At 33.1% G+C, this 13795-nt stretch overlaps 1 protein-coding gene across 1 annotated transcript in view; it reads right to left on the bottom strand.

Moving 5' to 3' along the window:
• Nucleotides 1–811: 811 nt before the first annotated feature.
• The window catches only part of LOC148653672 (kelch-like protein 4), a 110226-nt gene continuing 97242 nt past the window's right edge, over nt 812–13795 (bottom strand). The window contains exons 10-11 of the mRNA XM_088648938.1: nt 5500–5671; nt 812–4890 (exon numbers count right to left, since the gene is read on the bottom strand). Coding sequence (XP_088505064.1) covers nt 4831–4890; nt 5500–5671 — 232 coding nt within the window. The 3' untranslated portion in view covers nt 812–4830. The remainder of the gene's footprint in view (nt 4891–5499; nt 5672–13795) is intronic.

Here is a 13795-nt window from a genome sequence, read left to right on the forward strand (position 1 = left end):
TACAAGAAGATAAGATTTTACAATAATAAGTATACTTCAAATCTTCTTTAACTACTGAAATTACTCAATTTCCTCATTAAGTAAATCATGTGTGTAAAATTTAATACATATATACTGCAGAACTTTCAAGGCAGAAACATGATCTTAAGTTGAATATTGATAGAATCTGATAGATCAGAGTACAGCCACATTCGATTTTCTGTCTTTCTGCAAACCTAAAAAATGATTTTTTTATCTGTGAAAAGTGGGATTGAGTACATCTGTGTCTCTGGGATACAGCATTATAAAGAAAAAACTCCAGCCTCTTAGTTCAGCCTTTATGCATTCCCTTATTAGACTTAACTGTGGATGCTGTTTAAAGTGTAGAAAATATTCGACACATTTTGCATGAGTTCCTTCTTTCTGTTCTTTTACTCTCCTGTGTTTTCAGACCTTCAAAATCCAAACATAACTTTCACTATGATGTTTTGTCTGTGCTGTGGAAATCAAATATCTACCTCTGCACTAAAAATTGGCAGGCCATGAGTGTAGTGCAAGCACAACACCTGCAGGTTATCTACCCCTGTGTTGCTTCTGTTAGAAAATAGTCAACAAACATGCCAGTTATAAATCATTAGATGTAGTCACATGAAGCAAAACCACCTTTTAAGAAACAATTTTAGAGACAACAATCAAACAGCCATCTCTGGATTAAAATCCAGAAAATAATATTTGTTAACAAGCAACAACAATATACTGTTGAAGATTTATTCCTTGATTTGCATGCCATATAGAATATTTAAAGAAGAAAAATCATCATTACAAATATAAATATTCTTGAATCTTTAATGGATGTTGCAAATTTATGGATTTACATGATTTTAATTTATGTTGAAGCAAGCAGTGATACAACTTCTTAAAGTCATAAACTAATGACACATTATGAAATCTATTTATGAATCAGGATTCATTCCATTTGACCAGTCTTGCAATGCATATCTGTTACTGTCAATTCTTCATAAACAGACTTTAATCCTCGCAGTTAAATGTTGGCGCATTGATATGTAACACCCAGAATGAGAATATTACATTTTTGAGTGATGAGCAGTGAATTTAGCAAAATATGATACAAATATAAATGAATGTAAACCATTGTAGCATGCGTAATAAAACAAATATCAATATTATAATACACATACAAAGTTTTCAAGCAATTTAAGAATGAGATTATATACATGACTGCGGTTGTTGGCAGACTTGGAAAGAACTTTACAATAATGCAAAATATCAATATGATATATTTGTATATTCACCATTGAGTAAACGTTGTCTAGCTATGAAATACAAGACTAATATCCTAACACCTTATGTGCTAATGACTTTGGTGTAACTCAGCAACCAGCTGTGTGATGAAAATTTGAAAACAGCTTCAATGTAATATTTCAATAATTAAAAAATATTAGAATTAATAATTTAAAAACAGTCATATTATTTTGTCTATTTTAAAAGGTTTTCAGTTATGTCATATAAGTAACTTTCTTTCAAAAAAAGAAACTGTTTTCAAAAGTAGTTTGCACATGAACTTCTTCTTGTTATGGTTTTGTTACATTGTTAAAAGTGAAATCAAGTAATACTCTGTTATACAAGAAACCAATTACCATTATGTCTGTGGTAAGCTCATACAAATATTCACAGTGTTTATTGAAATTGTGTTGTTCAGTAATAAAAACCAATTTAACACATTTCAGTGCAGCTAATTACTGAAAACTTCATATGTAGTTAGAAGAAAAAGGAAAACCTAATAACCTTTTGTTAAAATTATTTCAATTCTAAATATACTGCAGAGAAGAATATAGGTCCCCTCTCAAATTCTACAGCCTTTCTCCCTTCACATACAAACACCACTCTTCAGTAACTCTTTGGTACAGTTGACATATTTAAGACAGCCTAGTGTACCTCCATTTCCCATTTGAGATAATTCTGTTAATTCTTATTACACATCAAGAGTCTTGCAATTGCCCAATCACAAATCGCAAAACTTAATTGCCTAAGTCTTAGTTTCCGCAGTTGTCTTAAGATTCCAGATCAGCTTTTGAGAATATCATTCTGGAATAGTTTTTAAACACTTTATACATATGCTAGTCGAGATACAGCACTAAATGGCTGCTATTAATATGTCCTTAATATGGCTGCTATTAATATTTTCTTCTTAATTTATTGTTATATTATTTTGTGAAACTTAAGTATTATAAGAACATGTTGAGATGCAGAAAAGCATAAAAAAGGCAAGAGAAAACATTATGTAAACCTGCACACAATGAAAAAACAAAACAGGAACTCATTTATTTAATAACTGTTTTAGGACTTTTTGTATTAATTAATTATAATACTTCAAAATTAAGTGACAGAAACTCAAAATGGCAATAAAGTAACAAAAGTGACCAAAATCCTGTATATCTGTATTTTTTCCTCTGCATAATAAAGCACTGCATTTTCCTTTACAAAATAATGTACCACTATATGGTTAAAATACTTCAATACAGTGCCTTTTAAAAGTATTAACACCCTTCCAGCAGTGCCCTATATTGTTCAGTAACTAATGATGTGTACACATTTGTAAACTTTATTTTTTTTAATCAATACTTGAATGCTCAATATAAACACTTTTGTTTGTGAATTAAGTTAAAGTGAAATGTCATTAAAACAGCAAAAAGGTCATTTTGGATACTTCTCTGCCAATTTTTCACATTGGGGTGGCTGAGAGTAAGAAATGGGTGATGTGCTGTGCTTTGTAAATACCTTTACTTCAACACGAAAATTTTTCATTGCAAACTATATGCAAATTCGGGAACTTGTTTTTAGTATTGGAATATTGCTGACTTATTTTCTCCCATCTCAACAACAGAACTCAGAAGCTCTTTAAAAGTCACTGTTGTCATTGCAGTAACAACTAACAACATAACCACTGTCCTCATTGCCTGTTTGTTTGTTTGGAGGTATGTCCTGATCTAGGCAGTGGCTGGGTGATCTTTATGATGTGCTCACCATGCTCCTTCTCCAGATCTGTGCGGTTCTACAACTTTATCATTGAGTTGTTTAGAAAGTTCCGTAGTCTTGGTTGAATCTTTCCTTGATGTTCACTACGTGACTGACGGACTTTACAAGTGTAGAGACAAGTGTCTTTATTCTGAAATCATGTGGACCACTATCATTGCACATAGACAGAATCCACACAACTAAGTGTTTCATTTAGCAAAGTATTTATATTTACAGTGAGTCAATTACATTTTAATTTTTGATTTTTCTTTGCAGTTTAACCTGACTTTTAATTGATTTCATATACTAATGTGTATATGCTAAATTGAGTATTTTGTGAATAGACATACTGTAGTATTAACTATATATAAATCATTATTTATTCAACTAATTGGGATAACAATTGCAAGGGAAATTAATAATTTTGCATGTCACCATATAATATGTAAATATATGTACTGTAAATTTGTGTCTATGAATCTATGCAGATCCTCAAAATGAGATTTTAATAATATAAACAAATAAAGGTGTAATCATATCTTTACAAAAATGTTAATTGCTTCATTGTCTCACCTAGGCAATTTAGTTTTAGACCAGCTTGATCTTGATCTTTCCTTAGAAATAAGATGTGATACCATTTCTCAAATTTCTAAAGTGAGCAAACTGTCAAGTATGGGAATTGTGAGGTAACCTATACTGCATATGAATATGATATATACTGTATGACTTTATATTTGAATTTTGTATTCAGTGAATGAGGCCTGTAGGAGCAATGTGATGAAGCTTCTGAATTACATTTAAAGTACTGGTACTGTAGAAATAGCTTAAAATGCTACTTTCTATTGTGTATGTTTGTGATGCACCCAGAATGTTTTGTTATTCTGTTATGTTTGTAAATATACAGTAGTGTTGACCTGGCTCTTTGTGGTTTGGGGTCATTGTGGGCAATCAGCTACAAGTCATAGCCCACAATGGAACAGTTCATGAATAAACCATGAAAATACACCTGGAAGAGGTTCTGTACATCTATGCCATTGGTTATCTTTCCAAAGAGAGCAATAATACCACAGAAATGAAGAAAAAGAAACAGGGCATCACAGGTATGCCATTACCTCATAAATAAGAATTAACATAAAGTGCATGTAAGCTATCTTCGGTCAGCCTATATGTCTTCACATAGAGATACTGTACCAGGAGCCAACTAAAATCCTACAGGACAGGATAACTCCTCAAAACATTACACACCACAACTGACCCTTCAGAGCACTATGAACCCCACTTACTATCTGCAGGTGCTATGTTTGTTTCCTGAATTAAAAAAAAAATTAAATTATGATAATTATTTAGTTAAATCAGAGACCAGTTCTACTAGCCACACATTTAAAAAATATTACATTTGAAAATAAGCTTAATTCATATGAATTTCTTGAAGGCTGTGTGTGTTGTATTTTTGTTGCCAGGTGAAAAATACTTGTTTCAAGTTGTTTAATATTTGTTTAATACAATGTTTTAAAAAATGCATCCCCAAACAAAATACATTTTGAATGTACAAGCTTGTCATTCCGGCTTTGAGAAAGGTTATGAGGTATTCATCTAAACTAAGAACCAAATTGATTAAGTCAGGTTTCCAGGGCTCTGAGAAGCTGGGTTTTCTGTGGTAGAATGTAATCAAAATAATCCCCTTGACAGTGGCTCAGTTAGGTATCAGACTACTTGAGATGCACAGAATGCTGTAATTTGTACTTGGTCATGGCATCAGTGGTGTTGGTACTTCACATCACGGAAAGAATCTTCTGCTTCAGAAATCTCAATTTCTCAAGGCAGCTTGACAACAACAATGCATGCACCAGCCCTTCCAATCTTAAGAGGCACCTCCTGGAATAAAAACATGATTTAAAGAAAGTAAAGCTTTACATTAAGGCTCCCTAAAAGCTGTGAAATTACACTGTGATTGCTATATTTGCAATGATTCCAATAATATGAACAGTGTATGTAATGCAGAACTTTCTTCTACACTACTAATGATAACCACATACAGTACATTTCATACAGAAATTATTTTGCAATTAATATGTTTGCATATTTAAAGTTTTCCACTCCCAGGACAAATGAAAAGATATTATAAACTATCAATTTGTGGTAAATACTGTTTTTAATTTACACATAGTATACTGTAAGTGCATAAGAATATTGAAAATAATAAAATTAATGTGAGAGTATAGATAATGAACATTTACATATTTTTATTTTTGCAGAAACAAAACTAAGAAACACTATACTATTAAATATTAATTCTAAATTAATTACAATGTTGATTCAGTGGAACCATAAAATCTATAATCTGGTTAAAATTTTCTTTCACACATGATGTGAATAAAAGGCCTTTCCATCAGCTGAATTACAAAGAGTAACAGAGTATTAGCAGCATCATCAATTATATTTATAAAACATTCATTTAAAAACGATATTGATTGTGTTTTGTACCTCACTCCATTCATTATTTTGTGCATCATAGGACTCTACAGTGTTCAAATAGGTTTGTCCATCGTATCCACCAACTGCATACAGACGGTCCCCCAATAAGCATACACCCACAGCATCTCTTGGGACACTTAACGGTGCCACAGTAGTCCACGCATCTGTTTTAGGATCATACCTAAAAGAATAATTCAAGATTCTGTTATGACTTCACACTTTTATACAAATACTTAAGACATTCAGATAGAGCTATTAATTTTAAGTCATTAGAGTACATGTCTCCTTAAAGATGTGTACACCTGTACTTTGTCAGGACAATTGCAGATGTTCATGATACAAATATGAAGGCTCAGCAGAAAAGCTACAAATCAAAGTTTCCTAAATAGCACTGCTTCATTCCAATTCAACTTGCCTAACAAAATCATATTTCTAAACAAAAGTAGAACTAGGATAATTAATACATTCAGCCTTTTAACTTGTTTCATTACATTGTCAAAGTTTCCCCTGTAACTGATTTACAGTGCTTTGCAAAAGTATTCACTCCCTTTAAAAGATGCCCCTTCCAGCAGGCAATGGAAGCAAGACAGTATACATCTGGATGGAATGCCAGTCCATCGCAAGGCACACAAACACACACACACCAGTACCAATTTTCCTAGAAGACAATTAATTTATCAGTATGTGTTTGGACCATGGGAGGAAATTAGAGCACAAAGTGGATACCCAATAGAACAAAGGGATAACATACTGTACAAACTCCTCACAGATAGCACCCCTGGAAATGAACCCAGGTTCGCAGAGCTGTGGGCAGCAATGCTACGTAACCACTGTTCCACTGTTTCAGCTTCACAACTCTGCCACTAGATGGCTTCTCACAACACATTTTTTTTTTTTCATGTGGCTTTTATTCCAGCAGAGGGTATGCTTTACACAGGTAGAGTTCAGGATCTATGAAGGATGGTAGTGTCATTCTGTATATCTAGATATATAAATATAAAGCATAGACAGATGTCAAGCAGGATAATCAAATAATATAACAAAAAGTACAGGGTCAAAATGTTGCCTTGCATTGCATATGGTAAGAATGTATTCTCTGGTCCAACAGAAAATACATCAGAGTCAGTTATGGCGATATACATCATGTTTCACATTTCGTACAGTAAGTCAGATTTCACATTTTGTTGCTTTAAAGCTTGCAGTCATGACACTTGACAACAATAGTGTGAAATAGCAGTGAATCCCATGATTTCATAAGAAAATGCTATCTCTGTGTGGAGTTTTGATCAGATAGTGAATTTCAAACAAAGACTAAAACCATGAAGGTTAAGGAGCCTTCAAAGCAATTAAGGAATAAAATAACTAAAAAGCACACATTAAGAGAAGGGTAGAAAATAATATCATGTCCCAGGCAGCATTTTTTTATTGGCCAGCTTCTCATCAGCAAGGACTGAAAGGATGTCAGGAGTGAAGCTGAAATGGACAGAGAAAAGTACTAGAAAAATACCAAAAGAAATATACAGTATTTCACCTTTCAGCATGACAATGACCCAAAGCACAAGTCTAAAACTACACTGGAGTGGCTTAAGAATAAGAAAGTGAATATCCTTGAATGACCCCAGTACTGTCTTGAATCCTATTGAGAATCAGCAAAAAGACTTGAAAACTGTTGTTCACCAGCAATCCCCAAGAAACCCTGAGCAAATCTGCCAAGACAAATGGGAAAAATGTGTACTAAATCAAAGACTTGCAAATCTAATTGCTGTGAAAGGTGCTTTCACCAAATACAGAAAATTAGGTCTGAATGCTGTGTGCCATTTGTATTTTCCTTTTTAGTTTTTGTTGACATTTAGTGTAACTTATCTTACCCTAAGTCTTCAGTTTGAACATTCAGGAATAGAAAAAGTATCAAAATAAGTTTAAAAAATGTGTAAGCATCATTTTGTAAATTCACAAAATAGAACACGGTAGGAAGGGTCTGAGTACTTTTGCAAGGCATGTTTTGTTCATTTAGAAAAATTGTATTAGCAGCAATGTTAATAGGAATACATGAGGGATGTAAGTTAGTAAAAGATCAGATATTTTGTTATTTTCAATTTAAAAAAAAATGTATAGTTCATTGACCTCTTATCTGTAAATACAGATATATAATGGTATGTTAACAAAAATAAAAAAACAAGTATTGATATATACTGTATATCAGTTATATACCAGTTAAAAATAACTGAAATATACATGTATGAATATGAAAAAATACTAATTGCACTTTAACTACAAGGAAATAGACAATAAAAACAGGCATCTTTATACTTCCAGCATTCTTAAGAATTGTGAATGGATCAAGTAATGTAAAAGATTATGAAAAGTCCATGTTGCAAAGGTTGGCAACAAAAAGGAAACATTGATTAGTATAATTTTTGAAGCAGTTGGACATACACTGAGATCAGGCAATTATTATTTTCCCATAGCACTAATAATCTTCTGTTTTGAAATTCTACTACCAGATGGGAATTCTACAATGGTTTCTGCAATACTGAAATGTTGTAGGGATAGATTCAAGACTTTAGATTTAGATCTTTGATGCAAACATAACTCATTATATTTTGTTAAAATAGTTTCTCAACTGCAAAAAAAGCAAAAACAACTGAAATAATCTTTGTTGTTATTACTATGCAATAAAAAATATAAAAAACATCCTAACGAAAGACTGTGATTACACTGTTGAGCAAATGTAACAAGTCTGTGTGATATCAGAGAGAACTTATTGCAGTATGTTATTATCCTGGAAACTATAATAATAAAATCTAATTATTTATCAATTTTGCTGGCAGCAGACAACAAAAAACTGATATCTAAAGTTGCCATCTGAACATCAGAAAGAATAAGGCTTCCATGTCTGCCAGCATGGAGACTTGATTGAGAAAAGATGCTTGCATTAACATAGAAATATTGTTCTTCTTAAATTGTCTTCTTCTTCTTCTTCTAAGTAAATCAGTTGTGAATTCATGACTTAAATTATACTGATAAACTTAAGTAATGTATCACAAGTTTATTTTGAACTAAGTGCTCAAAACACTTTTAATTGAAAACAAATGTAAAATAGTAATTTTAATAACTATTTTTCCTAATTAATCAAAATTAAAAGTAAAGAATGTTCAATTATGAATGAATGTGTGTCTCTGTTCATTAGGCTACCAAAACTGTAACGCAAACATAATGTGAAATTCAATATTTGGGGTGATGCGGAGTTGCAACACAAGACATTAGAAAGAATAGTGGGACTATTGTATGTAAAAAATGGTTAATAAAGAGAGAATGGTGACCAATTAAAATTTACTCTCCATTTTATTATTAATGTTGTAAATGCTTTTACAATATTTAAATCAGGACTTAATCAAGGTGCTGACTACTTGGTCAATAAGGATCACATAGCAGTGAACATAAGTGTTGGGCTTGGTGAATTACAGTACACTCAAAGTATGCACAATCTGGATTCCCTAAAGTTCCACCTCAATTCAGTTGGTGAAGTAATGCTTCACTTCTCCCCTGGATCTACTGTGACATGGATCTGTTGGTGCATAATGGCTGTGACATTTCACCCACAGATGCAGCCACTCAGAACAACTGCTAACTTTCATTGCTGCGTTAGACGTACTGCATTATGAATGCAGTATACTTCCCTATGTGGTTCAGTGGTCAAAGACAATCGATAGATGGCACTTGTGGTGCTTTAGATACAGTATAAGTGAAATTATTTCTTCATTTAATGTTTCTCTACTATAAAACTTTATATCAACTTAATATGGCATGGTAATATGGAATTATGTAACTAAAGGGAAATTTTGGTAGCTAAAAATAAAAACAACAGAAATGCAGTATAACATCTCTGAACATCATAAAATATTAATTTATTAATTTAAATATATTATACTTAATGCACAGTACATACAGTAGCTGGTTGTGGTAGCTAAAAATTTTAAAAATAAAGTACACAATAGTATTCTACCTTCTTCATTCATCAAATTCTTTAACTCTGTCACTTACTGTATACTACTTGCCATGTCATTTGCCTAACCGCTTTATACCATACGGTGTCATGGGAAGCCGGAGCCTACCTGGCAAGCAACAAGCGCAAGACAGGGTACACCCAGGATGGTGCGCCATACCATTGCAGGGCAAAAGCAAGCCAATCATGTATTTGAATTTGGAGGCCACGGTAAAGGCCAAGGGGGGAAATTTGACCTGGACACAGAGATAACTCCCTACTCTTATCGAGAAATGCCCGGAGTCTTTAATGACCACGGAGAGTCAGGATCTCGGTTTAACGTCTCATCTGAAAGATGAGTTTCATCGTGGTGGGGACACTACAATATAGTGTCCCCACCACGATACCAGAGCATTAGGGTCCACACAGACTGCAGGGTGGGAACCCCCCACTGGTCCCACTAACACCACTTATAGCAGCAACCATAGTTTCCCAGGAGGTCTCCCATCGAGGTAGTGACCAGGCTCAACCCTGCTTTGCTTCAGTGAGTAGCCAGTTGAGAGCTGAGGGGTGATATGGCTACTTGTATACTACTTACTACAGTTATGTCAGCAAAGTTTTGAAATACGTTTGGTAACTACAGTATATAGAGTATATATACTTTATAAAAAAAGGTATTATATTTTAACCTTTTCTAAAAATACCTGCTGTTTTGATTGTTGTATGAAAAGCTGTAGTACTTTTTTAAATCCACTTAATAGGGAATATGATCATGTACTGTAACTAAAGGGTGATTTTGGTAGGTAAAAATAAAAATAGCCAAAGTATACTGTAATAATGTCATAACATCACTGATAATATTAATTTAAGAATAATTATAAGGCATTGGTGGCTCAGTGTTAGAGTTCTGCAATATCACAGAATAGTGTCTGGGTTTGATCACAGTTACCTTTTTAACAGTTTGTGCCCTGGACATAATAAAGAATTTCTCTCACGATCTCCAGGATGCTAAGAAGGAGCAAGGGAATTTAAATCTGTCCAGAACAGATTTAATTGTTTACTGAATGTGTATACGCATTTAGTTTTGAATACAACATTTTAATGCTACTATGTAAATTTTAAATTATTAAATTAATATTCTACATTTTACATTTTACACGTTTGCTGCCCTTTGTTTCTTCTTAGTAGTTAATATAATTAAATTACATCAGTTTTACCTGATTTGCGAGTGTACATTACGCAAGAACAACAAAACAAGATTTCATTCTAACTTTTCTATTGTACTGTAGCAATGGAGTGAGTGATTTGTGCCTTGGTGGCGAATTATTTCCTCATAGTGGGGGGGACAGGGTGTGGGCTTTTATTTTCACTCTCTGTCTTCAGTACACATTCCCAATACTCACTGGTACTGGGGACCCATCTGATATTAAACTGAGGAAGGGAGAGACAGTAACTTCAGCCCCAATTTCCCAACCACTGGACAGATTGAGAAAGCAACCTGTAGACATTAACTATGCAGTTATTACAAAGGGTGCAGTGTCGCACAGATGAGCACATTTACAAGATAAGGTGAGGCTATGAACTTCACAGCCATGAGTCCAATACCACAAATAAAAAATAAAAAATAAACTGTATAAAATCATAACTGCAACAAATTATGTCAAGCTTCACTCTAGTGTAACAATCATGACATATATTTGTATATTTGTATATTATATCATGTATTCAGAAGACATCAAAACATAACACAGAGCAAGAACTCACAGCAATTAACGGGTTCTGGGAGGAGGGGCTGACTGATCAAAGTTGTAATCATTTTTTAATATACTTTTTCATTCTCCTGGAGATTATAGAACACAGTGGGGCACATTCAGGAATGTAATTTCACAAATGTGTTTGTTCTGTCTTAAATTGTCAAATTGTAAAACAATTTAACTCAAGAGGGGAGTGCAACATTATTTAAAAAATCTAATAGATATTAGATTATTAACATTAATATGACACTGTACTGTATAACACTGTACATTACAGCATCTTCTCACCTTTTCACCCCTTGGGGAGAATACACTCTCATGCTAAAATAAATATTGAATAACACGTGTTTTTTTTAAGTGATAGATAAAAAGCAGGGCAGTGTCTTTCTCTCTTTCTTTACAAGCTATGTAGAAACTGTCTTACAATCTCACAACAACAACAACAATAATAATAATAATAATAATAATAATAATAATAATAATAATAATATAGTGTGTATTTCCTGTAAAGGCCTGAAGAACAGACAGTGCACCTGTCAATAATGTTGAAAGTTTTATCTATTGTATAAAATATACTGTATACAGTATAAACAGTACTATATATATACACTGTAGGTATGTTAGAAATGTCTGGAAATGTTAAATATTAAACATTAAATATAGATTACATAGAAAAATATAGATAAATACAGATAATTTTAAGGAGGATGTTAACCTGAAAAAAACATTGCATTCACAACAAGCTATCATAACAAACTATTTTTTATAGATCTGGATGAGTAATTTTTGTTTCTAGAAAACAGACCTACTTTCTTTTTAATAATCACCATTCAGTAATATACAGTATAAAATTAATCAAAGTAGAAACAGTACACAACTTAAAATCTATAATTGGAAATATTGTCCCTACAGAGCTGAGCATTGACCAGGATTTGAATCCACATGTTTTCAGGTGACACCTCAAATACTTCCACATGCCACATTAGCATTTACTGCACCATCTGGCGGTGTTTACAAAGTAATGCAATCCTGCAACAGAATATTTTTAAAAACTGCATTGCAATGTGGTACCTGTATGTATAAAGCATTTATACTGCATTATTCATCGTGCATTCTAATGGCTGGATCTGTATGTGGATGCTTTAGTGGTGGATGATGTACAGATGCAGCCATTCAAAATGCGCGGGCGATACCGCATTATTTTCCGGTGCGCTGTACGCAGTCTACCGCGAGTTACCGGTAAATACTGCTAGTTACCATAAATTCTCCTATAATACGGCAAGCAAAATAATAGTATCCGGAATTTCCGCAAGGTGGAGCTTATAAAGCTCAACCTATCATGTTTGAGCTGTCGCCATCAAAGTCTTTAACGAAGATATTACTAATAGTATTAATAATGAATGACCTTGGACAAGCTGTAAGTGTAAACTCAAAGTATTGCCCTGGTCCACATTCTTTTTTTCATTGACCATCTTTGTAAAAGTAACACCACAGCATTTCGCAATCATGCATTTGTTTCCAATCATGCAAAGTACAGTAATTTTTGAGAATCAATTCACCATGCCTTTCACATGCTCATAAAAGAGATTGATTTAGGAACATAAACATATTACCGTATGCAAACTGTACTGTATACAGTATGTATATGTATATTTAATGTCTTAACTGTGCCCGTTTAAGTATTGAATATTTATATGGAATTTTACCACTGAAGGGAAATCTTAGTGCCTGAGCATAAAAAGAATAGGAGCATACTGCAACGCGTGTGAAGGCCATAAACGATATTAATTTTGGAACTTAAACATACAGTATATGGCTGGTCTTGGTACTTTAAAGAAAACATACACACCAGTATTCCATTTCTCCCTAAACATTTTAAGCATCAAAGTCTTTAACTAACGTGATACCAGAGTCAACAAGCATACTTTTAGAATTTGATTAAAAGGGAATATAATATGGAATTGCGTATCTAAAGAAATTAATAACGATATGATTATATTAGTGTACTGCGACAGGGCTGTGTAGGGCTGGTTCGCCTCTCTCTTCATGCGACTTCCCTTGTAGCCCACTGGTCTACGTGCCCAATTACCAACTCACGGGTTGTGTGTTCAAATCCAGCTGATGCTGGACTTTTCTTTTAACAAACATTTCTTCGAAAAAATAGAATAGCAATATTATGGACAATCAATTGACTTTTATATTTCAAAATATCACAACATGATCGATTCTATTAATCATATCTTCGGTGTCGCATCTTACCAGTGCAGCTGATTTTTTGCTGCCTGGGTGGGTCAACTATCACAGAGCTTTAGAGAACCTAACATTTCTATTATCAACAAATTGTAAATTTGTAATAGAGTAAATTTTTATAGAGAAATGGAGGCTGGACAGTATGTGTTACAATATAAACATTTATATTGATTTAAATCGTGTTTTGATTTAAATCGCAAACGCGTGTTTAATTATATGTTTTTTTTAATCATAATCAGACTAATGCAACATAAATTGATATAGTATCTTTGTCTTCTAAGTATCTTAATAAACTTTCAGCATAGCTTTCTACCCG

This window comes from Lepisosteus platostomus, chromosome 10 (assembly GCF_059453375.1).
Source record: "Lepisosteus platostomus isolate fLepPlt1 chromosome 10, fLepPlt1.hap1, whole genome shotgun sequence".
Taxonomy (NCBI): Eukaryota; Metazoa; Chordata; class Actinopteri; order Semionotiformes; family Lepisosteidae; genus Lepisosteus; species Lepisosteus platostomus.